Consider the following 27,898-nt stretch of genomic DNA (forward strand, 5'->3'; position numbering starts at 1 on the left):
AAGTCAAGTTCATAATAAAGCTGTTATGAAGTTTTTAATATTGCAAGAAAGAGATAAATAAGCCTTTTGCTTGTTTATTTTTGGTTAAGGAAAATGTCCTTCCCCCAAGGAGCTTACAGTTTAGATCAGGGAGAACAAATAATCAGCCCTGCTTAGGGGCACACTATTGGTCTCCATTTGTTAACAAACCAAAGCTTTGCTTTTCAGTTTTCAGTGCAGCTGGGACACAGCAACTAAGCCTGCAGTTTCCAGAGTGTGGCTCGCTGGCCCTCCATGCCCACCACTGTCTGATGGCCTGGAGACTCCTCAGAGTACATAGAAATATGGCAATATGGCGTCTGTGAACACACTTCATTTTCTGGAGCAGGCCTAGCTCTGCCTTTGCCCAGAGAGAGTATACTGGTCACGTGTATGCATTAGGGCAATCGTGGAGCTGGGGAGAGCCTTTACAATCAACATTAAAACTGGATCTCGCCAAAGCAGACTACGTATTTATTTGGAAATCAAGAATATTAACATGGCACTAACAATTAAGCCACATTTCCAAGCTTTTTGTTTCCTTTCATCTGGTTAAAGCACTTGATTGCGCTTGGAACAACTTGAAATACACAAGGGCCCACAAGAGAGAATATTCGATAGGAAATGTTGACGAGTAGAACATTTAGCTTTTCTTTACTAGCCTATGTTTAAGAAACAAACGTGTGGACCTAAGTCGGTATTTTGTGAGAGCGTGTCTTTTTCTCCAGGCTCTGGAGCTGTGCTAAGTCAAGTTGTTCTTCTGTTTGTCAGCAGTTCCAGCCCCTGCATGCCAACCATGGGCAGGGTTGTTTTTGCTGCCCTTTCTAAGTTAGGTGTGGCCATGTGACTTACAGGACCAATAACGTGTAAGCAGAGGTGACAGGCCTCATTTCTGGACAGAAACTCTAGGAGCCAGTGTGCCACTTGCCACACTCTCCATATTTGTCTGCCATAGCAAAGGACAATGACCTAGAGGTGGCTGCTGGTTGCTGTTTAGTGTGGGTCCCAATGTAAGCACAATGTAGAGAGAACATCCAGCTGACCCATGAAGAAATGCAGTGTGAATGAAAAATAAACCCTGTGCTTGAAGCTGCTGAGATCTGGGGGCTGTTTGCTCCTGCAGCATGACCTGGACTTCAGGTTCTGACAGACAAAATGTGGGCGAGGAGAGCTTTTTACACAGCCAGGTTGGCTGTGGAGGAGCTACGGGAGGGGTTCCCTCCTGTATCTTTCTCAAACGTTCCATCACCCTTTTGCAAATTATCTTTTAATTTCAAAGTTCTTGGCTATCTTTTGACCTCTTAGAAAGGAACCTAACTTTATTTCTTGATCTTTTGACGTTCCTGTGGTTGATTTTGTATTTGTTTTTGAAGTAGCAGCAAGGTATGAAAAAGGAGAAAGCTCTAGATGGGCAACTAGAAGGTGGAGGTTGTTTTGTTGGTTTAACTGACTGTTTACTGGTTGTCTTGCTGATTCTGACTCTGCCGAGAATCATCTGGGTGACCCCTGAACAAAGCATTACTATTTGGAGGCCTCAGTTTCCCTGTCTATAGCACAGGGAACTTGGATTAGATCCCAGGAGGCAAAGCAGCATCCCATGATGAACTGTACTTAGACCGGAGATAGGTTTTGTTCGGTCCACATAGGGGTGGATTTTACCCCCTTTTAATTAAACCACGACAACATAAAAATCTATTTATCAGCATTAGAATTCAAAAGAATTCACATAAAAACCCTACTTGCTTGCTAGCTTTTCTACGTGCATGCATTCAACAAATATTTTTGGAGTGCTCACTGCACACCACACATATAACACTGTATGTTATACACCAAGCAGGTAAAAAAATCCACGCCTTCTTGGAGTTGACATTCTAGAGGATTTCCAGCTTCTCTTGAAAAATTGGAAGATCTGGTAATAGGGGGCCCATATTTCAACACGGCAAGAATTCCTGAGAAGCTGAGGAGCAGCTGTACATTTAGACTACGTGTTGGGTCCCTCTGCTGCTGGCTTGGGGAAGGGCCAGCCAGGTACTCACTTTACCCACCTGGCGCCTGCAGGCCTCTGACATTGTGATGCTGAGACTAAGTGACCTCTCAGACTCCTTCATCCTTAACAACTATTCTGATCCTAAAATTATATGCAACATAAAAGGAAAAAGGAGTATTTTCAAGAGTTTTAAAGAAAATCTACATTTCAATACTGCTACAAATTGTATAAGCTGAGTTGTGGATGTATGTTAAATAAAGAAATGGGCTCTGCCCTCTCTCTCTCTCTCTTAGCCCCACTGTCTCTCACTTGACTTAACCCTCCAGAAAGAAAGTACACCCAGCACCCTTTAGGTCTCCTTTGCTTCTGTCCTGTCCCTTTCCTCCCTTTGTTGCTGCTCTCCCGGCAGGCTTTTCATTCTGGAGATGCACATTTGCTTTGGAATTAATCAGGGATGCTTTAGGTATCTGAAATATTTAGCTACCTGTCTTAGATTTTCGTTCAGCAGTAGGATGGAAATTAGCATCACTTTAACAAGATTCTGGAAAGCCCACTGTTTGCTCTGCAATGTTATTTACTAACGGCATCACTGTTCTCCCTTTGCAGTGAATCCAAGAAGGCATGTGGGTACAGAGCAATGGCTCTGCATTTTAGCTCCAGTGGGAACAGGCTTTGTGAAAAATGTGTATGCTGGTAGATATTAAAAAATTATTTGCAAGGTTATTGTAAATCATCTGTCCTTTAGCCGTTCTTTGTATTTCTCCTTTCTTTATTTGTTCTTTTGCTCTTTTTTTCTTCTCTCTTCCTTAGGTGGGATTGTAGATGAGTCATCTTTGAGTCATTTCCTTGTTAAGTTGCAGGGTTAATGGTATCAAGACAGGGAAGAAGTAACACAGAACTCCAGAGCTATTACCACACGTATTAATGGGTAGATATACACATATCTACACCCACGGAGCACACACATATATTCTATTACTCAAATGAAAGACAATTAAAAGGTCATTTTACTCTGTTAAAATTTTCATCTGAAGGCTGAGGCATAGTAAGCCAAGTTTCCACCAGAGCAAAATTTTATAACCAAGTTATAAAAGCTTGAAAATAGCAAGACACATGGAAACCCTGACACAATCGTAATTACACTGTCACCAGACACAATCTTAATTACACTGTCACCAGACACAATGTTAAAGTGTACATATAAATGTTCCCTTTTAATCTTGTGAATTAGTCCTGTAGATGTGTCTAGAATTATATTCTGAATGTCTGACATACCTATCCCATCTCTGAGCAGAATAATTATTCTAGGTTCTAGATCAAAATAGGTTCTTTTCAGTCAAGTTTCTAACAATACCTCCCTGCGGCTGAAAGACAACACCAAACGTCAATGAGAATAATAATAAAAATAATTTCAACAACTAACATTTACTGAGGACTTGTTATGTCTAGTTCAAGGCACTGTCCTGAGCCTGTCACCTGCCTTATCTTGTATTTCCTCACGACTACCTATGATGAGGTCCTTCTGCAGGTTATTCTCTGTTTGCCCCTTCGGGTCCACTCTCCATCTTTCTTCACCCTGCTCTGTGCCTGGGCACTGACCTTTATGGACTCTGAATAATATAGCACTATCATTTCCCATTTCTAGATTGAAAAACAAAAATTGAGCCTTTGAAATGTTATGTGACTTATCCAAGACAGCACAGCTGGTAAATGCTAGAGTCAAGATTTGAACTGAGATCTAAGCCCAGGTTCTTACCCAATACAGTACATGGTCTGTAACAGAATCCCCATTGTGTTGGTTTTCTGTCAAGAAAAGGATCTGGACCTTGATCCCAAGGAGGGGCATTGGCTTTACTCTACCACTGCCGAGCTGGGCTATATAGTTTTCTAAAACCACTTGGCTTCTCAGTGCCTTGATTTCATCATCTATAAAATGAGGGAAATACACGTACTCCACTTATTCCTCAGGAGTCTTGTAAGAATAAAATTGAGATAACAGATGTGAAAGGACCTTAAAAGGATCTGAGTGTTATGTAAAGGTAAGTTATTTTTCCTTGGGTTATACAATTTGTAACAGTATTAAAATGTAGCTGTCTATATATATATATATATATATATATATATATATATATATATATATATATATATATTTGTATATGTGTGTGTGTGCTCACACATGTGGAACATATGTCTTTTCATTCTGTAAGTTAAAAAAACCATTGTTCTCCTATGATACAAACCCTTTGTTAGGGTATCTACTATTATTTGTTCACAGTTTAAACTTGTATATGTTCTAACTATTAGGATTCCACATTTATAGTCAACCATTTTAAAATGTAAGAAAATGTCATTCACCATTGATAATTCTCTGTATAACAAGACATATCTATAACTTTAGGGCATGTGATAATATAGACATGAAGTTATATTTTATAAAATGGCCTTATCCCACATAGTAGATAATGAGAAATATTTTATCTTAAATTGGACCCATTTATGCTAGAGTTGAGATACAAAATATATATTAGTCATGGTTGAGATAAAAAAAATAAAAAATAAAAAAAAATAAAATAAAATCAAAAAATTAAAAAAGTAAGGGATAGTGAAAAGATGTATTCCACTCCTTTACATCAGCTGGGAGATGGATAGATAGTTAGCAGTATTCTGGGACACTGGCTTGGAATGAGAATCAGTGCTTGAATCCGGAAAGCCTCAGGTCCTGAGGAATTCCAGGGCACCTCAGTAAACAAGGTGCTTCCTGCTGTGAAAGTGGTGGCCAGAAGGACCCCCAGAGAACCCCGGTAATTTGACCACTGTTGCATTGTCTGGCAAAGCCAGAGCCCCTGCGTGGGCCCTAATCACCAGCCCACTCTGCTTACAGATCGGTTGATGGTGACCTCCTCCCCCACTGACAAGGCTGGCTGGCCACTCCATCAGGAGGTAACAGTGGGCACTCATACTGCACCACTGAGATAAACCTCACCTTCCCTCTTCCTTCTGGCTCATTCTCTGATACTGGGAATATTATTTCATTGTTTGATAACTCAATTTTCCTGTTGACAAAGTATGTACCAGTTTCCTGCCTCTAGCTCACAATATTCCTGAAGAATTTTTAGATACCTAAGAAAATGTTGCCACAGAAAGCTGAAGGAAATGTAAGCACTTAGCAATGTGCCTGTACATAGTGAAAACCCAATGAATGTTAACTCCTCACTGTATGTTCTTGACACAGCACTTCACATATTATATAAATTTACTTACATTTTTGCTTTTATACCCACACCTCTCACTCTGCCCCTCCAGTGCTCAGAATTGTACGAAGTATACAGCAGGTACTGAATAAATGTTGAATGAATGAATGAATCAAGGAAAAATTCAAGATTGGATCCCTGCCCTCCAGAAGTTTACTATCGAGTTGGCAGATAAGAAAACATTTACCCACAAGATAATTGGAATTATACCTGGCAAAAAATAAGGGGCATGTGAGTTATATACATGGAGGTAAGAAAGAGGGACTCCTTCTGATCAAGTGGGAAAGAAGGCTAATGGAGAAGGGGGTGGGGGGGGTGGAACTTAAATTATTATCCCTGCAGCCGGGCAATGCTCAAAAAGAATGTCACTCCACACTCTGGTCACTCAAATGCTCCATGTTTCCTCTCCATCTTCCTGGTTTTAGCTTGGTAGGTAGCTGTATTCATTTCCTATTTCTGCTGTAACAAGTTACCCCGTTTCCCCGAAAATAAGACCTAGCCAGACAATCAGCTCTAATGCATCTTTTGGAGCAAAAAAATAATATAAGACCTCATCTTATTTTACTATAAGACCCGGTCTAATAATATAATATAATATAATATAATATAATATAATATAATATAATATAATATAATATAATATAATACCAGGTCTTATATTAATTTTTGCTCCAAAAGACTCATTAGAGCTGATTGTCTGACTAGGTCTTATTTTCGGGGAAACACGGTACTACAAACTTAGTGTCTTCAAAACAACATGAACTTACTCTCACAGTTCTGGAGGTCAGAAGTCCCAAGTCCGTTTCACTGAGCTACAGTCAAGATACAGACAGCGCTGGTTTCTCCTGGAGGCCCTGGGAGAGAATCCATTTCCTCCCTTTTTACAATTTCTATACCTTTTTCATTTCTTGGTTTTCTGCCCCGTCTTCCATCTCCAAAGCCCGCAGCTTAACATCTCCAAACGTCGCATTGTTTCTGTCATCACATCTGTGGTCAGATCCCTCTGCCGCTCTCTTGTAAGAATATTTGTGATTACATTTAAGACCCACTCGGATGATCCAGGATAATCTCCTGTCTCCAGATCCTTAATCACATCTGCCAAGTCCTTTTTGCCATGTAAGGTAACTTTCACAGGCTCCAGAAATTAGAACTTGGATATCTTTGGAGGCCATCATTCAGTCTACCAGAGGAGCCAATAAAGTAAGGGAGAGAGAAAGTACCTACCAAACGCTTGGATTTTTTCTAGTCCATCTTAGTACTGAATCTAGCAAATGTGTCAGTGAATTAAGACGCATACCTTTCATGCTGTGTCTATTGTTAATTAGAATTTGCTCAAATTCTTCCGCTGAATTTCAGTTGAATGTGTAAGTTTGAGCTAATGATGTTTGCTACTGATGCTGTGGAAGAGAGAGATCATCAATATTTCCAAAGAAATAGAAACGTGAAGCAAAAACGATCCAGTCAGAGATACTATGTAGGATGGGGGGTTCAGCAGACACCGGTACGAAATGCTCACCAAGTGAGCGAAGGCTTCAGGGTTCATTCTGGCTGGAGCCAGGCTTGTGGCCATTTTTTTTTGTTTGTTTTTCAGAAAAGGCATCTGCTGACACTCCCCTCTTCCCTGAGATAAATTTCCACAAACCATGGGGAGAGAGGGCCAAACGAGCAGTCAACCTGCACCTTCTGCGCTAGCAATAATAACCCTATTTCTTCACAGTAGAGTTTGAGCCATTCAAATACGCACAGAGAGAAATATGCTCATTATTATGAGATATTTGACAATTTTACGATTGGTTTTTGTACACACATAACTTTGGGAAAATGTGATTGCTTTAGCATATTAAAAGTCTCCTTTTTGTACTCTCCATAGTTCTTTTCATGCTGTTTAAAACCTCTGGCAACTTGTCTTCGAGGTAAAGATATAGCTCTATTTTCTGTTTAAGTGTAATATCCACATCTCCTACCAGACGTGATAGTCTACATAAATGTGGTCGCAATACTTATCACCTGCTTTACTCAATGAAGACCGTCACACTGCCAGCTGTCACAGAAAACCACAACAATACTGCAGTTGTGCATGTCACTAAGCTCTGCCCGAGTTCTAATAGCATCATGTCTCCATAGTTATTAATGCACTTCAAGGAGGGGAGGGGGCACAGAACAGTTTAACATTATTGATAACAGGAAAAAAGTAAGTAGCATAGATAAAATGTGTGATGCGTGGGGTGTTCCCAAATTGATGTTACATGTGTGGACAGGGAGTCTTGGCTTCTGAGTGGATAACTGAAACCAGGCTGCAGAGTTTCACATCCCCAGCTCTCTACGCAGTGAGCCCTATAATGCTTAAAAGGAAGGGATTCAAGTGCACAACTGCATTATTTATAATCAGTAAATGGAGCTAAGTAAAGGCGTGGGTGTTAACAGTCGTCCTTCTGAATCCCTTTGCCCTCCACACAGGGCTTCGAATAGCGTCTTATGAGTGATTCTTCTGGAGTCTCCCTCTTGGCTTTGGGGTGGGAGGAGAAATAGCCCATTCTGTTGTAGGGAGTTGGTGAAAGGAGAAAGACCACTGCAGTACTCCACCAGGAGACCTCTCATTCTCTCCTCAGTCAGTCTCTATATTAATTTGGGGGAGAGGGTGGTGGTGATGGTGCCGGGGCTGATTCTGCTGAAATCCCACTCTTGGTGAGGCCTGCGGGATATGTTTGGCCACTGCACTTGGCCGCTGTGTGTCCCTAAACAATGGGGATCATTGCACTAGGCACCCAGCTTTCTGTCCAGATCCTAGAATTGTGGAGTCTTCTGCCCCTGCATTCTTTGGCTTGTGACACTTGATAATCAGGTTGGCCACCAAGATAGCAGGAAGACTGGGGGCTGCTAGCTTTCTCCTTGCTTTTATGATCAGAGGTCAGCTATCTCCTCTCTCTGATGTTGACCATAAAATTGGATGAGTTGGGATCCATGGTTTATAACATTCAACTTGATATATTGTTATAATTGTCCAGAGTAATCTCGTTTATATTACTTACATTGTTTTCAAGTCATTTAAGCAGGTGAATCTTGTCTCCCCAATAAGGTACAAGCTTCCATGCTCCTTAAAGAATAAGTAGAATTCAGGATTTCTTTTGTTTCATGCACAGACCCTACCAGAGTGCTATACCCATAATACATAAGGACTAGATAAAGATTTGTTGACTTGATTGGGTGACAATAAGAGCTATAGACACCGTGAGCCTGTGTGGTGGCAATCTGTGGTGGTTGCCCACTGCCAGTAGAACAAGAGAGGGCCACAACTTCTGTGGTAAAGAGGACAGTAGCCTCGTTTTACCTATAAGGCTGTGTCTACATCATACTGAAGATTAATTCTGTTCATCAAAAACTCAAACAATCCAGAATTAACAATCCAGTTTCCTAGTATCAGGGAAATAACATAGCCATATGATTGAATGCTTGCCTTTTATTTTAAAAAATGATTTATTGTTTGCAACTCAGGATAGTGCCAGAGAGAATTAGGTACGGCAAGAAAAAAGTAAATTGCTAGCAGTTCAGGAAAAATGTTTGTTTTCCAGTTTTGAAATTTGACAGATGGGGGCGGATTTTTTTTTTGCTTTACTCTTTGGAAAGGGAAAAATAAGGGAAAATAAGGAATAGATCCCTAACAAAAAGGGAAAAGTAACTTGTAGTAAAAATCTGGAAGCTCATGCTCATAAATCCTCAGGATATATGTGTTCCTTTTTTTTTATGTTGATACCCTGTATTTCCTAAATTCCAACATTCCATCACTTGAAAATATACCATCCACTTAATAATAGCTGTTTAGAACAAAGACATGTGACCACACTAATTCTTGATGTTGATCATAAGATACTTTTGAATACTAACATGACAGAATTAAAATGTTGAAATGTTAAGATCAGTGCTGTGCTAAGCCCTTTATTTAATCCTCTTAACAACCTATAAGATGGATACTGTCATCATCTACATTTTACTGATGAGCAGCTAGCCCAGACAGCATAAGTGACAGAACTGGATTCAAGCTCAAGTCTAATTACTACAACGAACAGCCCCAGATTAGAAGCTCCATACGTAATAGGACCTCATCAGTATCATCATGGGCTGGTCTACCTGAGATCTGACCATTTCTCACCACTTGCACCCCTATATCCCCAGTTCAAGTTACCTTCATTTTCATGAAGATGACTGTAGCTTCTTTCTGATTGGCTTCTTGACTTGCATTTGTACCCCTACAGTCCATTATTTACCAAGATACCTGAGCAATCCTTATAAAGCCTACAACAGATCTTGTCACTCTTCAGCTCAAAATCCTGCAATGGCTCCATCTTACCCAGAAGTAAATCCAAAATCTCCACCATGGTCCACGAGGCCCTCCAGATCCGGCTTCTGGCTGGCCCTCTCCCTCCCTGACCCATTCCAACCTCACTGAATTCTTAACTCCTCTCAGATGCAGCAAATGTCCCCAGAGCCTTTGCACTTGCTGTTCCATCTGTATTGATCTTCCCCCAGATACTCAAAAGGCTCACTTGCTCTCTCACCTTCTTCCAGTCTGTCACATTCAAAAATTATCAAAAAACATCCCTGTCCACCCTCTTTAAATAGCACCCTCTGTTACTCGCTAACCCTTGCCCTGCTTATCTTCCCAGTAGGTCTTACTTCCTGATATGCTGAACATTGGTTTATTTCTCTTTCTCCTTGTTCAAAAATGTCAGCTTCTTAAAGGCAAAGACTGTATTTTGTTCATTCCTTTAAACTCAACATCCAGAACAGTGCCTGGCACAGAGTGGGTACTCAAGGGGTGTTTGCTGAACAAATTCATCCATTCCAAATCACATCAGCCTTAATAGTTACGAATCCAAATACTATACGAGCATGATGCTCTCCTTGGAACTCTTTATTCTGCATAATCCTGATTCTGAATAATCACAATTAAATATGAAAAAGCTTTAATGCCGATAGTTTAATAATGAGACACACTTGTCCCCTAACTCCTGCTATATCATGGTTAGAACAGTGCATGATATTTTAGTAATAACACGTTCAGTCGATGGCCTCCCTGAGAAGGTGTCACTTCTCCTTATTTATACATCTGCACGTTCCTGGGCCTTAGCTCTCCTCCGTCAGAGGGGCAGTAACAGCCCCAGAGGAACCTCCGAGTCTTTCCTTTTCTCTTTGGACTTGGCTCTGCACTACCAACTCAGCTTCAATTTTAATAAAATTCTCTCTTGTTCTAAACTGAAGTGGAGACCATTTAATCGTTCTTTTGAGAAATAAGCATGCCAGTAAAAGGAACTTTTTAATCAAATAATTAATTTCTTTTTTCTGTGAAGGCAGAACAAGAAATGATGAAAAAATTCAAATACAAAATATTCCCTATTTCCATAAAATAACTTCCGTTGTTCTTAAAACAAATCCTTGTAGTATCTGAATGGCTAAGCCTCAGACTCATGTCTATAGCACAAAGCACTTGTTTTCTTCCTTATCCCTTTTACTTTCGTTGGCTCCTTTCCCATCTTGAAATGATGCCTGGATTATTCTTCCTGCTCTCCTTGTCCACCTTCCAAAATGCATAAGAAGCAGGTGAGACTCTCAGGCCACAAACTCAGGTGTGCAGGAATTATAGCATGGTAAAATTTTACTATAAAATTAACTTAATTTCAACTCAGGGACCCCTTCCTGCCAAGGTAACAAGAAATTTAACTTTCAGACAATACCGGATCCCTCCTTGCTCCCTCCTTGATGCTGGCATTGGTCCAAGGTTCCAGGGTCTTACACTCCCAAGGCATCAGGAAGTGCTTCCCATCATCAGTCATCTGTCCAGTGTTATCCTGGCTGGCCCTTGTTCCAGACCACATGGTTCTTGCCTCTGCTACTCTGAAGTCACTCAGGGAGCTTCATAGATCTTAGGAGAGCTTGGACATCCCTGGCTGGGGAACCAGTCTCTCTGATACCACAGGGCCATTCCCTCTGAGATCCTAGTATGTTCTTTAGCTGCTATCAGAGAGCAAGTCTCATGGGGCCCATCCAGCAGAATCTCAGCGGAATCTGGGAAGTGCCTTTTCTCTCAAACCCGACTCTCTTCAATGGACTTAGTATTTTGGAAACAAAAAACACATTTTCTGCAAATAAGAAAGCATGAGCTACTTGCTTGAATAAAACAAGAAAGTGGAAAGCAGGGAGAAACCATACATGTTAATACATATCTTTAGATGGTCTCGCCACACCTGCCCCCATAACAACCAAATAAGAAGATCGCTTTTCTGTTCACGCATCTCAGAAGAAAATGTAGCTCAGTGTGGGCTGGAGTGAGTAGACCTGGACTTGGGGTCTTGAGTGGCCCTGCTACCTGCACTCTGGGGCATTCAGACCCTCAGTCTGCTGCAGCTATTGAGAAAAGGACAGGGCGACTGGATGTGCCGTAGGAAGACTCAACCAGCTCCACCTGCACATCACATTCTGTTCAAAATCCAAGTCACTGAAGGAGTCTTGGAACTGTTACGAATACATCACTTTCTAAATTGACTAATATAAACCTGTGAATGTTATTTATCAATATAAATAATTTGTCCTCAAATTATAGTTTGCATACAGGCATTCCCTTTTTATGACTAAATCTGTTTACCACCATCAGGAACATAGTTTTATAAACCATCTTACTTTCCTCGTCCCCTTTTTGGTAAAGGATTGAATGATGACTCGGGAATTACCATCTCATGCAGACCCACATTCTTAGCAGAAAACCAACAAAAAACAAAGACTCAAGCAATCCCTGATCAATTTTCCACCGCACCCCTAAGACCCTGCATACAGCTGCCCTTTTCTCTTTTGGAACAACACAGTGCAGGGCCAGCTGATGGTTCTCAAGGACGTGCACACACATTAGTGTCTGAACAAGACAAATGTCACAAGCATCCAAATGTCTGTCTTTACCTTGCCATTTTCTTTTTCTTTTTTCTTGTTGTAATACACGCGATTTGGGGGACCACTTTACATCCTTTTCTTTTACAAGGTTGGGTGTAAGTAGATCTAATGGAAACCATGGGGGACAGCAAAGGTAATTCAGGCTCTCCAGCAGCCAGGATTCCCGACTCCAATGCAAAGAAGACCCAACATGAATGTGAAGAGGACAAGTCTGGTAAAGAATGAAGCCTAGACTGGAATCCAAGATAGTTATATAACATAATGTAATATGATCCTATGATAATCCTTGAAGCTTATGAAAACTGGACCATTCAACCATCCATTCATCCACCCAACAAACTTTTACTGATCACCTACTGATCACATGCCAGACATTGTGCTAGAGCTGGGGATGATTAAAATATGAATATTCTAAAGCAAAAAGAAATGTTTAAAAAAGACCTATCACAGTGATATTACCATGTGCTCATAGAGCCTCATTTGTTCTTGTCCCTTTTTTACTGACAGTAATGACAATTATAATGGATAACAATCTGTACTCTCTCATGCAATCTTGCAAACAACCCCAAAAGGATTACCAGGACCATCTTACAGATACCGGGACACAGAGATGCTATTTGCTAGTAAAGACAAAGCTGGGTAAACAAATGCTGTAGTACCTTTGGCTACTATGTCATGAACCCACAGAGCCATTCACCACTACAACTCCATGTTATGTGTTTACACCTTAAACACACCCACCCAGACCCACCCACACACACACCTTGCTGGACCAAATATGTATGACAAATATTTGCCCCCCAAAATCACCTTCTGGTACCTCCTTGAGTTATATATAAATTTAACTAGTTACACCTGAAGATGCATGTATTCCCCTCCTTGATGCAGATTTCTAATAGCTTGAAGTACCAGAACTAAACAGTGGCTGATGAACTTGCCATCAGCCTGTGGATTTGGGATTAGCTCTGATCTCCTGAGCACACATTCTTTGTCTCATCATGCTGCACCACCCTGTCTCTGCCCTGGTTTTCTGGGCAAAGTAAGGATGAAGGACACCGAGCACCTGGACCATTCTACTGCCTCATTCCAACAAGGGAAAATAGAACCTTTTTCCCTTGTTCCCTGGTCCAGAAATGTCATTTGCAAATGTTAGGTTTCTTTCAGTCCTGATTCACTACTGGCATAAACATCTGCTGGTCACTATAAGGAAAAGTAAGCTAGAAGCTGTCTGAGCTTACCACTGAAACCAAAAGTTTCAATGATATTTTGGACTGCACAATATGCCATTAGGTTGTATTTTGTGCCTCAGTTGCTGTAACTGAAAATAGCCATAACACTCCTTGCTACCTCATTTCAGAGTTTTTCTCAAGCACAAAAATAATATTAATTAAGCTCTTTCAGTTCCTGGGTTTAAATGTTTACATAGGCTATCAACATAAAGTAAGATTTGTTTTAGGGGCAAAGAATGTCATTCACACAGTCTGATAGTTAGCATTTGCCTTTTGTCAAATACTGTCCCCAAGATATTTCCATCTCAAAATAGGTACAGACCAGGCTAATCTCCTTAATAGGAATAACCAACAAGAAAAAACATACACTAACATTTTATGAATGTTTCCATTCCTAAATAGGAATAACCAACAAGAAAAAGCATACACTAACATTTTATGAATACTTCCATTCCTAAAACTAATCAATGTTAAAGTACGGTCAAATACTTTGCTCAATGTTATTGTCACATGAATAGTATTGCCTTCATGCTAAGAAACGAAACTGAAGTAAACTTATTAAACTCATCACGTTTGTTTCATTAGTGGCCATCAATGACCTGTAATCAGGCACAGTTCATTACTGGAATTAACATACAGACTTCAATGTGTTTGTTTTTCTTTTCTGCTGTCAACATTAACCAACGTCCATTGTTGAATTTGCATTAGGCCTAAGAAAAACGTCTTCTCTGAATTAGAATACAGACCCTGTTGGTTGGTTATAGTTTGATGGACAGCAAGGGTAGGTGGGATTCCTGACCTCACCTTCCTGACCTCAGTGTACTTAGTGTTTCCTGTTGGCTCTAAATACACTGTCCTGTCTATATAAAGATGGTGACACTGAATTGAAATGCATGTGGCACTGACTAGCCCTGTGAGGGATTCTACAACACCTTCCCTTCCTATTTTAGAATTCTTCCTCCACCACTGCATTCTAGCCCGTGCATTGTGCCCCAGCTATAGAGTTCAGGTTGGTTTCACAGTTCACAGTCAGCTAGGTCTCAAAGGGGTCATTTTCTCATTTCCTTTACTCAAGCACTACATACCTTACAGCCTTCAGGAAACAATATCTGTCCATGAGAGACTGAATTATAGGCCAAGATTGAGTTTTAACTCTTGACTCTCCTGATTTCTGTTCCAGCAGTGAATCTTTTTTAACTTACTTTGATCTACAGCCTTTAACATTTCTCCCCAAATTTGATGCAATCTGGTATTTATTACTTGCATTCTAAAAGAAGGTATAGATTTAAATGATTTGGCATCAAGAATATGATCTTTGAAACCCAATATTTGCAGCAGTGGTAGAGGAGCTATGAGGCTTTAGAAAGAGATGGAAAGAACAGAGCCACAATCAGCTTCCTCTATTGGTAGGTAAGACAAAAGTCCACAGAGGAAACCGGCATGAGATTTAAATTGAAAATTTGTGTCATTTGAAAATTTATGAATAAGAATAAAAAGGCTTTTTGTGATTAAAATAAAATGACTGGCCAACCTAATGGATTCAAGAGAATAGTATTTAATAGATAGGTTTGGAAAAAGAATTTTACATCCCTGCAAGAAACTCTGTCTTTCCTCCCCCACATCACTGCTATAATGTTAGTAAGGCAGGGACAGCATGAATTCTACAGGAGAGTAAAGTTCTGTCATATTGTATGCACAGAGCCTCACAGGGGCATGACATCAGGATGAAAAGTGGGCTGGGGAGGAGGGTGATTCCATATTTCGTTGATTAGTCATGAAAGTTGGAGGTAGCTATACTTGTTAAGCCAAAGGAATTTTAATTATAACTTGATCTTTATGGTTATCCATTGATTTGTATTCATGTGCACCTCCAAATCTTCTAATTTGTATTTAGGTCTCAAAAGTAAAACAAACAAACAAAAAAAAACAAAGGAAAACGGCAAAAGGGATATTCGTAGTAGTGCTACATCGAGGGGTCTAAGGAACAGAGCAGATTCAGGCACCATGTAGCTACCATTATGTAGTAATTGCCACGGTCAAGAAAAAACTATTTAAACTTTTCCACACTGGAACTACACACTGTGAACAGGCATTTTTATTCTGATTCCAAACCTAAGCTGTAGTGTTACACACAGAAATCCCCAGCGCTCTGCATTTTCAATGACCTCATTATTCAGGTGGTTTTGCCTCACCTGAATATGTCTCAGATGCTAAGAAAGGGATGAGGATGTAATGTTTGATATTTCGGGATTCCGTTAACTCTCCCTTCTCTTTTGTAACATATTTGCATGATATGTATGGTAGGCTATATAACAGCCCCGGAAGGATATTCATATCCTAATTCATGAAACTTATGGATAATATTACCTTATGTAGTAAAGGGGACTTTGCAAATGTATTCAAGTTAAAGATTTTGAGACAGGGAGACTATCCCTGACTATTCAGGTGGGCCCAATGTTATCACAGGGTCCTTATAAGGGGACCAAAGTGAGAAAGAGATGTGAAGACAAAAGCAGAAGTTGGAGAGACGTGTTTTGAAGATGGAGGAAGGAGCCACCAGGTAAGAAATGCAAGTGGTCTCTAGAAGCAGGAAAAGGGAAGAAAATGAATTTCTACCCAGCAGCCTCCAGAAGGAACACTGCCCTGCCGACATCTTGATTTTAGACTTCTGATTTCTGGACTCTGAGAGCATAAATCTGTGTTGTTTTAAGACACTAACTTTGTAGTAGCTGGTTGCATCAGCAATAGGAAACTACTACAGTGAGAAATGGCCAGATTTGCTTCTTAAGGATACTTGCTGTATCCTCTTTTAAATCATGTCATGTTTTTGAAATGGGACCACAGAAGGTCCAGAAGCCAGCAGGAAACATCTGGTGGAATCTGGAGTCCTCAGGCAAGTATGCACTTGGCTTCTCTCTTAAGGAATGATCCTGTGCTCTTATGGATTAAGAGATCCAACCCTTCTGATTTCCAGGAGATTGCTTTTGGAAACTGAAACCTTAAACTTCTTCCTTGAAAATGAAAGACAAGCCATTATTGAGTGGGAAGTTAGACCATGAACTTTCAAACACCCACTCTCGATTTGAGTCTCTTTACAGTAGTTCGTTTATTTTCTCCTTATTAAAACTGATCATATATGTTTTCTAACAAGATGAAAACCCTCTGCAATCAGACAAGATTTCTTCCGAGCATTTCCAGTCTTTTCAGTGAATGCAAAGATTCCGTAATGCAGAAGTACTTGTGCATGCATATTGAGGGAGGAACTGGAGTGGTAGAAAATCAAAAGGTTTCTTTTCATCAGATGCCTCAGAGGAATCCGCTGCTGGTTCTTGAGCTGAGAAAGAAGTATTAGGTTGGTGCAAAAGTAATTGCGGTTTAAAAGATTAAAAATAATTGCAAAAACTGCAATTACTTTTGCACCAACCTAATAGCACTCATTAAACTCATTTTATTTACACAGTTGATTTTTACAACAAGCTTGTTGCTCTGATCTTAGGCCAGATATACTAATAACAAAATCTCAGTAACATAAAAACCAAGTTTCAAGTGGAAACTAATTTCAAAGAGAAGGGAAAGGGTGCTGTATTAGCATCTGTTCTTCAGGAAAAAGCTCGCTGCTTTTCTTACGTATGAGTTCTGTTAAACCAAACGGGCCTTCCAGTAGATACAAACTCATCACGAAGAGCATGGTGCTTGGAATTTCCTGCAGCTGAGTCCCTGCAGGGACAGCCTCCTGGAAGACGGTAATTACCGATACAGAAAACTCCTTGTTAATAATACTAGTCATGTACAACTGCCTTTATACTTACATCTGATAGATTAAAAAAACAAAACAAAACAAAAAAAAAACTTCTCTATAAGAGTATACCAAAAGGCAAATTAATCATATTTAAGCTGTTAGTTTTTATGTGCATATTCAACTACCGTTAAAACTCATATACCAAATCTGACCTTTTCATGATCCTTCAGGAATGGGACGGAGTCCCCTCTCATGTCGAAGGGGCTTGGGATCCTCTGTGTGTCACTCCCTTGCCTCACTGCTGTGCCCCTGCTTTCTCAGTCCTCAGTCTTCTGTCTTCACCTTCCAACCTGACTTGACTGTTAAGAGTCTAGACAATAGGCAAGAATTCTAAAAACCCTCACCTTATGGCTTCCTCTGAGGATTTCAGAGCTTAATGAATGGTCCCAATTCTTAGAAAGAAGAGCCAAATTTTTTCATGACTGCCGTGAAAGGAAATTACACAATATTTCTTCAGGGGCCTTCACAAGTAGTTGCTGCACAGTGCAAATTGGAAAAACAGGACAGATTTCTCATGAGGGCTGGACCAGATGGCCTGTGCGGCTGCTCTCAGAGTCTTCCCTAGCTGTCAAGTCCAAGAAAAAAAAAAAATCACTGCTGGGCTTTTGTTTTGGTTTCCAATCTGAGTAACTGAAAATCAATCTGCAATGAAGATTTTTAAATGTATTTTGCTTCTGAGCTCTGGAAGCAAGATGTCAAAGTAATCTCTAAAATCATGAAGAAGAGTAAAGTATGCTCAACACTGACTACCCCAATGAGCATTTCTTATCAAGGACTGACTTCTAGCACTCTCCGGTCATCTGTGCGCACAGTTTTGCAGCTCTTTCTAAGATACCAGTTCTTTACAAATTGTAATGCTAATTACACTATCATCTGGAAAATAATTTATGTCAGTTTCAGAACATGTACAAGTAGAGGGCTCCTGTGGGGACCCTTTGGAGTCCTCACGACTCTTCAGGAGATGAAGAAAGCTGGTCTGGCTCTCTCGGTGCATGTCATGGCTTTGCTTCTTCTAAAGAGAAAGCTTGAAATGCAACCTGTGCATATGTATAGAAGGGAATTGGCCCTTCTAGAAGCATTGCATGCCCTGTGCTTCTTTCCTGTGTTGAAAAAGGGAACATAACCAAGAAGTTGCAAGGTAGAAGCTAAAGGAGTGCAAGGAATCCTGCTCATGGAGTCAGGAGACCTGAGATTGGCCTTAACCGTCCCATTGGCAGCCTGAGAAACTCTCACCAAAGAACTGGCCGTTCTGTATAAAATAATGTGACTGAACTAGATGGCATCTAAAGTTTCCTCACTGCTAACCTCCACAGCTCAGTCATTTCTAGTGACCACATTCTCAATAGTAAAATGGAAATTTGAAAGATTTTTGCCTTAAATTTCTCAGTCTCTATCACTCTATTCCCAATTCTCAAAAGAGTGGAAAACTGTTGACAGTGATTTTTTTTAAGCATACAACGTGATTAATTTGCAACATCGAATCATTTTTTATTATGTCTAATAACTATCAGAATGGCTTTGAAATTCTTGCAGGCAAAGTATGAATTGATGCTAGTGAATTCGGTTCTTCTCATAAAGAGGTTTTTCTCTCCTACAAGGAGCTTTGAAGAATACTCAGAGAAACCAAGAGTTCTATATTTTGATCAGATTCACTGGACCCAAACCTCATACTGCTCAAGAATCAATATACTAATCAATATACTAATGCTGGACTATAAATTGGGTGAAATAAATTTGAAGAACCAGTCAAGTTTATTAATATGATTTTCCTTTTGAATTTAATGTGATTTTTTCCCTCCTTCTCTCACAAAATTTTTCAAATTATCACAAGTTGAAATGTTTGAGGAACATTTTTTAAAAGGATATCTCTAAAAATGAGTGCACCTCTAAAGGGGGTCATTGAGTGGACTTGAGATTAAGGATTCCATCTGTAACAACCCTATTGAAGAGTGCAGCCAAAAGACAAGCTGTTTCTGAAAACACTTTGGATGGATTCCTTCACTTGCACATGCTTGCGTACAGACACACACACACACACTTCCAGAGCCATGAAATGACGTTTGCCTAACAACTTCCGGGAGGCTCCCTCTCCTCCTACCGTTTTCTCACCATCCCATAAACGCCAGACTTCTGACTGGTGCCTTGCAGAGGTGGAATAAACTCGATGAGATTGAATCAGCAACTAATTTTCAGGAAGGTTTCTCCACCTCCCCATTCTCAGCATTTTGCTCTGAAGAAGAGAGTGAAAGCCCACACCCATAGGAGTCAGTGGGAATGACAAATGTATTCTTTACCAAAAAAAAAGGTATTTTAAATAACAAGCTGCTCTCTTCTCTGGACTAAAGTCAAATATTTCTATTTGAAACATAGCCACAGAATTGGCTCTTCTCCTCTTCCTCCACTTCAGCCCACCTATTTCCTCCCACTTTTCCCCGTATGGAGGGGCACACACACACACACACACACACACACACACACACACACACTTGGTGCCTTTTACGTAATCAGATGACAAGATTGATTTCACTTCTATTGTTTTGATTCAAAATCTGCCCACCATTCGTGGGAGGTAAAGAACAGTGGATGAGATGAGTGCTTTAATAAAAAGGCTGGGAAAGGAATGCATGGGAAAAACATCTGGTCTGAGTCTTTTCTATGGAATGTTGCTTCTATATAGGAAAATAGAGAGTGCTATGGAATTCAACACAAAGTCTCTTGTTTCAAACTTACAACTCTAAAATTTGTATTTGGACCAACTTCCAGATTAAGCCTCTCTTAACAGAACTTTGTAATCAGAGACCCTGAGCAAAAATTCATAATGGTTCCACCAATGTTGATGTTTACTTTGTGTCTAAATTGCTTACCGTGACCTCCAGGGTGCCATAATCTGACCCCTCTTTACCTCTACAAGATGCTCTCTCACCACTTCCCTGCACGAGCCCTCTGCCCTATTCCATTGTTTCTCACCACTCCATGCAGTCTTTGAGACATGCTGCATTCCCTGCTGTAGTCGGCTGTCCGTCTCCTCTCTGCTCTTCTTGGTATTTCTCCTTCCTCAATACCAAGCTCCACTGACCTTTCTCATGAAACTTATCCCGGACTCCTGAAGCCCTTGGTGAATGAGGTCTCCTCAAACTACAGCAACCGTTCTTTGTTTTACTTAACATATGCAGCCATGTTGTGTAGAAAACTAGTCCGATTAAACTATAAACGCTCAAGAGAGGACTCTCACTTTCTGTATCTCCAACAATTAACGGAATGTCCCACATGTGTAGTCATTTCTCTAGCAGTTATTGAGTAGCTATTATGTGCCAGGTGCCAAATTTAGACTCTGGTTTACAGAGATGAATAAAATCTAGACCCCGTGCTGCTCCTGGACTAATGGGGAAGACACAGATGCAAATAGATAATAGCAACACTACGCAATCAATCATTTCCATGATTGCATAACAGAAGTAAGAACCAGATGCAGTGAAGGCATTAAGAGCAAATATTTAATGCTATATGGGATGGAGACAAGAAAAGTTTCACAGAGAAGATTATGCTAGAGTTGAGTCTTGGAGGGTGCATACCTAGGAGTTCACCTGACTGACCAAGAGGGGTATGAGAATTCCAGAGCACAAGGACCTGCATGGAAAATGACACAGAGACATTAAAAATAACAACAACAAAAACCCAAGAAGGTTCAGGGTATCATGAACAGCCCTCTCTCGAGTAGGTTCTTCTCAAAAAGCATGAGGTTGGAGGTAAGATGAGAAAACAAAGAGTAGTGACTGAAAAGCGTGACGGAAGCCAGACCATGAAGGACCTCAGGTAACATATTAGGTAGTTTGGATTTTATCTCCTGAGCTACTGAATGGCACTGAAAGAATTTGGAAATAATGTTATAATCTGACAGTACCAATTACATGCTAAAAATAATGATTACGACAAACTGATTGTCCTTCAATGGATGGTTAAAAAAACAACAACTGTGGAACATCCATAGCATAGAACACTACTCAGCAATAAAAAGAAATGAATTATTGATACATGCAACAATTTGGATGGGCCTCAAGAGAATTACGCTAAGTGAAAAAAGCCAGTCCCGAAATATTTTAAAAAAACAAACCTATGATTCCATTTATATAATGTTCTTGAAACCACAGAATTATAGAGATGGATCACAGATCAGTGGTTGCCAAAGATTAAGGATTGGGGAGGAAGTACATGGATGTGACTCTAAAGGGGCGTTTGAGGGAGTCCTGTGGTAATGGAACAATTCTGCTTCTTCACGGTGGTGGTAGTTACACAAACCCTCACATGTGATAAAATTGCATAGACATATAAACTTACACACACATGAACATATACGCAACTAGTAAAGTCTCAATAGATTCTGTGGATTGTATCAACATCAATTTATTAATTCTGATGTTGTGCTAGAGTTACGCAAGATGTTATCACTGGAAAAAACTGGATTAAGGGTAAACGGAAATTCCCTGTATGTGTGCATGTGTGTGTGTATGTGTGAATTCCTGAATATATAATTATTTCAAAAAATTTTTAAATGATGACAATAATGATAATGGTTAGCCTAAAAAAAAACTGGGAAAAGAGAAATTTTTAGTGGAATTAAAGATTATTGCTCAGACAATATTTCTTCTTGTAAAGAATGCTCTTAAGAATTTCAAAGCTTGTTTTATGTAACTATACAGCACAAGGTTACACTGACATTGATGTATATGTTACAGATAAAATTTTTCTCAATGAAATTGAGTCCATCAATATTGAAATTATTCTATAGTTAAAGTAACAACTTTAGAATGAGGGTTGGGGGTAGCTTATCAGTACAAATGTGCTCAATTCTGAATGACAAAATCTCTGAGATCACGTCAAACACTAGTAGCTGGACCATTCTAAAAAGTTATTAAAAAAATAAATAAATAGATTAATAACACCCGACCAACCAAACAAGCAAAAACAACCAAACAAATCTGACTTAACTTCTGTTCTAAGTGATTTGGTTTTCTCAGGATGAAGGGTTCATGTATGTGTTTACATCTATCCTATCTACATTTATCATGTATATGGTTGAAGATGGTACCTCAAACTCTAACACAGTGTGATGAACTCTGAGATTAAAAACAAATGTAAAAATAACATAAACTCTCATGCATTAAAAAAGCACAAGTATAAAAACTAGAAGAAACAAAATAGTGCTATGTTATTTACATACAGGATAGTCCCCAGGCTAAACGTTAAGTGAAATCTTGTTCTCTTGGGCTGACAGTATCATTTAAGTAGCAAATTGTCCTAGTGGATTTTTTTTCATCCTCAGCCTTGAAACAACAGCAAATTTTATGCAAGAGTCTTGCACAATGGTAGTGTGGATCTAACAGAGGCTTAGAGCATTTTATTCTTGCAGAATGTATATGCTTCACACAAGAAGCATATATTAATTTTTTCTAAAATCCCAAGTTCATGAGTTTTTGATTTATGAATGGTAATCATAGACTATGATATGGGTTGGGCTTTAAAAATCATAAGGCATTATATCAGTAGAAGGCATTCTACTAGTTTACCAGGGTTATAAGTACGTCCTCAATGGCCAAGTAGCACCTTACAGCAGAATTGGAACCTGAAAGAAGTCCTTGGGATGGCAAAAACAGGTGGCAGATATGGGCACAATTACTCATGCCTCAAAATGTAACCACAATCCTGGAACTGAGGACCACATGGCAGCCTCAAAATGGATAAACCAAGAAGGCCCAGACATGACTATCTCCCCCCAAATTATAACCTTTATAAGAAAATGTCTCACAATAGATTACTATTTGTTTTCTTATTCATGGTCTGTTTCCCCAACCTGAATGTAAGCCCCCAACCTTGCCTGGGTTCTACATCTTTGTGGACCCAGTTCTAGTAGAGTTCCTGGTGCAGAATAGATGCTCAGTAAATATTTGTTGACTAACTGAATACCTCTTCACTCTATAACACTGCTTGTAACAATATTTGAGTGGTAGACACTTTTCAAATTCTGATGAAAGCTATGAACACTCTCTTCAAAAAAAAGTGCACAAAAAGATAATGATCTTGATTTCCTGTAGGGTTCATGGATCCAGATTAAGCTATGCCTATGGAAATCATTTTTTAGGATGAGACTATTATTTTAAACACAATTAGCCATTGACTTTCTATTCTAGTTCCTTCAGGCATTCTCCTGGTCATTTACGCAAGCTAATTACCTCCCCAACTCTATAGCATTATATTTTTTATGTTTTGCTATTTATCATTGATCAATAGTCATACATGCACATTAAATTTTGGTGACATCAATTTCAAAGAAAAGGATAATTAAGCTAATAAAAATATTTCTATTATTTTTGATAAAGTGTATAATTAGTCTTTCTCTCCACCTGCCTCTCTCTGTCTCTCTTTCTCTCTCCAACACTAAGAAGTCTTAATGTACACTTGGCATAATCTCATAATCTCTTTCCTAAAGGTCACCCGGAGTGGAATTTGAAAAAGAGAGGGGTTAAGTCACAAACACAAAACCACCAGCCTGATATAACTGGAATGGTTCAGAATAAGAGAGAAAGTGGAGGTAAGGTATCTTGTCCAGTCACCATAAACAGCAAATCGTATAATTGAATTCAAAGTATACAGAAGACCACGTATAGCTAACATTTTGTAGAAAAGAGCTGTCCTTAGTTACCAGTAATGAAACATGCCCAAGTGAATCTTGCCCACTGAGCTTTTGGCAAGGGGAGACAATTATCATCCCATCTGAGCTGAGCTGTAAGTTACCAGCAAATCCTTAATGGAAATCTCCTGCCTTCTAAAAGCCTTCACTAGACCAAATTCTTCCAGTACAATGATCCACAAGCAACTATGAAACTCTGCCACAATAAATGAAGGGTGTTACTTTTCATTTCTTCTGGTTTACAAAAAGAAAGTTCATGGTGTTGCTAAAGTGCCCACGGCCACACTCCAAATCACCTTTGTAATCGGCTTTAACCCTGAGTGTCCCATTCCTAGGGCCCCACCAAGGAAGGCAGAGAGCAGTTCATCTCCATCTCAGCACCTGAACTGCGTCCACAGGGCAGGGGTTGGGTGTGTGCCACAGAAGCAGCAACAGAAGATGCCAATGCACCCAATACTGCAGTCTCAGTTAGTAAACTGTCATTGTGGGGCCCGACTCTCCTTCATGAAAATATTGGGAAAAGCAGAGATACACAGCAGACACTTCAAAGAGGTGGCCGGAGTCAGGCTGCTTGCATGGTCCTGAGGTTGGGGCAAAGAGCTTTAGCTATGGTTTTTAATGCTCGGACACCCCCCACTCACAGTTTTCTTTCTTGATGGCTCAGAAATACATCAAAACAACAGTGCTTGGAGTTTTTGCAATGAGAAGCTGTCCTGTAACTCTGCAAAGAAACTTTTTCAAGGACAAGTTTGTTAGAAATTGTTTTAAATGCTTATTTCAAAAGCCCCACATGGGAAACGGTCTTAGGTGCGCATTGTTTTAATTGCATTAAGTTCTTTCTATTCTAAAATCTGGTTCCTAAAAAAGATGCTGGATAGTTAACTGTAAATCGTTGACTAAATTCTATCTGCAAATGAGAGTAACCAAAGCCTTCGGAAGATGCATCATTAGCTTTTCTCCTCTACATCTGCAAACACTTTTAGAGATTAGAAGCATAATAGTTTAAAAGAAATAAAGTCAGAAAGGCTTAGTACAAAGAAGACATAATGAGAAGGCAGGAGTCACATAATTGAATAATGAAATTTTCTACTTATCAAATTTAAGTCATCCCCTGTTAAAGAGAGCGTCAACTATTACCAGGAAGATTTCCAACTATGGAAAACAACATAGAGGAAGACAGAGCTTAAAATTTTATAAGGAAAATAGTTGTATTACAACAATTGACTTTTTCTCCATGTTTCCCAACATGGCCCACATTTATTTCGAGCAGGAATTTAGATTTAAATATGTCAGTGTTCAATCTAATTTGCCATTTGGGGGGGGGGGTTCTTCCTGCAACAAAACTTCCTCAAAGGCTTGCATAGCATTTCGGTCTTTCAAAAGATAAATAAGAAAGCAGTACTACATGGAAACTATTTTTAATAGTGTAATCACAGAAACTACAGTCTGTGCCATAAAATAGGACAATCACATTTGCTGTTGAAAAACTACCCTGATCTCAATACCAGTTTCCAGCAGTGTATTATTCTCCGCAGACTGGAATTCATACAGCTTCTAAGCTGTTCGTAATACTTTAGAATGCACAAAATAGGCCACATTAAAAAATAAAATAAAAAATCCTACACACACACACAACACAACACAACCACCTTGGGTTTCCCACCCTGCTAAAGAGCTATTTTAGAGACACCTGAGAATTCTAAATTAAGCAACCCACAGATGAGTAAGTCACTTTTCAAAACCGGTGACCTGTCTCCACTGCACCTATACAGAACACTGACACCCTGGGCAGAGGGAACCAGACATCCATACCTATATTTCATGCCAGTCTGCTTTGCGGTGGACTCTTTGAGAGAAATGTGATGCTGAGGGGTGAACGTCCCCAGGCTGCGTGCGATGATTGCGACCGTGCGGAATTTGGCCCGGGCTGCGTTCACCACATTGGGGGCGGTGGAGCTCTGCTTGCTCAGAAGTCGGTCCTCACCATTCCGACTCTTCAAATTGTGCTCTGTGCAGGCTATGGAGACTTGCATTGCTTCCCCGGGCAGCACACGGTCCCGCTCAGAACCCCAAAACACAGGCAGTCACCAGAGGTTGAGCAGTTGGGAGGGTTTCTGCTCGCCTTGTAACCCCTCCTTGGCGCACCCCCTTCCCTGGGATGCCGTCCGAGGAGTCCTCGCGGCAGACTTCAGGGCCGGGAACGTGGCTGCGGTGCAGGACAGAGCCCCGGGCACCTGAGAAGTAAACAGGCAGCCCTGAAGTTGGCACCGCCGCTGGAGCGCGGATCAGGCTAGCAAGTCTTCCCGGGCAGTCCCCTCGCTGATCAAACAGCCACGTCCACGTAGTCGGGAGGCTTTTGCAGACAGCGAGGGCTGCCCACCCGTGCCGACTACACACAGCCCCGCAGGAAGCCCGTCGCCGCGTCTGAATGCGGGCTCGCCTCTGGGCGACGGCTCAGATCCACGCAGGCATGCCGCAAGACGCGCCGCCGGCACCCTCTGGACCTCAGGCAGGACGCTCAGCTGGCACGCGGGGCATCGCACGAAGCTGCTCCACGCAAGCCCGGCTGCGGGGGCCGGGGGTCCTCATCCACTCAGCCTGTCAGCTCCCCCCCTGCCCGTCTCTGGGAGGTCCCGGGAGCTCTTCAAGACCCCTCCCTATTCATTGTCAGGCAAAAGCCCTGGTCGCTGAGCCCACAGGGACACGGGTTTGGAGCTGCAGGAGAAGCAGGCAGTGAGTTCCCTTAAAGAGCTCCTCGTCTTTGTGTGCGGCGGGAAGGCGCGGGTCACTTTGCTGTAACAGAATCTGGAGGGCTGCTCATGAAGGGGGACTCTGCTCAGACTCAGATCAAATCCTGCTGCAGCACAACAGTTGGAACAGGGGGAGGGTGGCGTGGGGGTGTTTCTGCCACTGAACATGCCAGTGAATTAACACGTGATTACTCTGTGACTGGCTGGCTTGCTAAAACAGCCTAAAGTCCCTATTATTAGCCTTGCCAGGGTTCATTTACCCTTTGCACATTATTTCTTAAGCAGATAAGTTTGAAGTTTCCTGAAAAGCCACAGTGCAGACTTTTTGGAGTCAAGACAGCTAACTTGCTGCAGGCTCTATTTTGGCTCCCCAAGGCTGGCCAAGGATGGGCGAGGAGGGGGCAGTCCAGCACCACCCAAAAAGGGGCTGCACTAAGTGAGCAGAGGTCCACATCACCATCCAGAAAGGTCCAGGCCAGTGGCCGGAAGCATGTACACTGCCTGCTGGTCATCTACTGCCAGCTGGTGAGGACAAGCACTGTCCCCAGATCAGTGGTGGGCAGCACTATGTGAGGTGGGAACATTGCCTGGATCAGTGTCAAGTGAAAAGCAACTGCTCAATAAATGTGGTTGAATCAAACCAAGCACCAATTGGCCAATAACAATTTATTTCTCCGTTTGAAATGCATGAAGCCAGAATCCTTGTATGATGAATTTACACTAAAATTGTGGCTTCTGCCAAATCAGTTTTCTAACTGTTTCCAGACACCACTGTCAAGCAAAAAGAAACAGAGCTCAAACCAACAATATTTATGAGCACCATCTCTGTACTAGGCAATAGAGAGAAATGTGGCAGAGAAAAATGGAGCAGTGTTCTTCTCCTCAAGGAACTAGCAGTCTGGGTGAGAAGTACAAAGCATTGTCTTAAACGGGCTAATTGACAATGTCAAGGTCATATTAGTTAGAGTGAGTTATACAGACGCTGAGTCTACTAGGGCTTAAAGGGGGAATGATTACAGCAAGCTGGAGAAAGTTCCTCATTTATTAATTTCCCATGCTTCTCCTAAGACCCTGTTAGGTACCTGGGTTTGTTGTTGCTGGGGCACAAAGGTGACTTAGACAAAGGCTGTCCCTCAAGGAGCTCATGGATGCCCAGGCAGCCCTCACAGAGGGAAGGGACTTTGCCTGGGGCATGAATTTGATTATCAGGAAAGGGACTGTCATCCCAGAGATTAGTGGGTGT

The 27,898-nt window shown here is 40.8% G+C and overlaps 1 protein-coding gene across 3 annotated transcripts in view; it reads right to left on the minus strand.

Annotated features, from left to right (window-relative positions):
- The window catches only part of KCNAB1 (potassium voltage-gated channel subfamily A regulatory beta subunit 1), a 345,911-nt gene that overhangs the window by 206,511 nt on the left and 111,502 nt on the right, over window positions 1-27,898 (minus strand). Inside the window, exon 1 of one of the 3 annotated variants that reach the window (XM_081065792.1) lies at window positions 25,718-26,778. The exons of 1 other annotated variant lie outside the window; for it this stretch is intronic. In XM_081065792.1, coding sequence (XP_080921918.1) covers window positions 25,718-25,938 — 221 coding nt within the window. In that variant the 5' untranslated portion in view covers window positions 25,939-26,778. Of the gene's footprint in view, window positions 1-25,717; window positions 26,795-27,898 lie in introns of those variants that run through there. One more of the 3 variants, XM_081065791.1, reaches the window with a different exon arrangement.

The sequence above is a fragment of the Rhinolophus hipposideros genome (genome assembly GCF_964194185.1).
Source record: "Rhinolophus hipposideros genome assembly, chromosome: 2".
In the NCBI taxonomy this organism is placed as follows: domain Eukaryota; kingdom Metazoa; phylum Chordata; class Mammalia; order Chiroptera; family Rhinolophidae; genus Rhinolophus; species Rhinolophus hipposideros.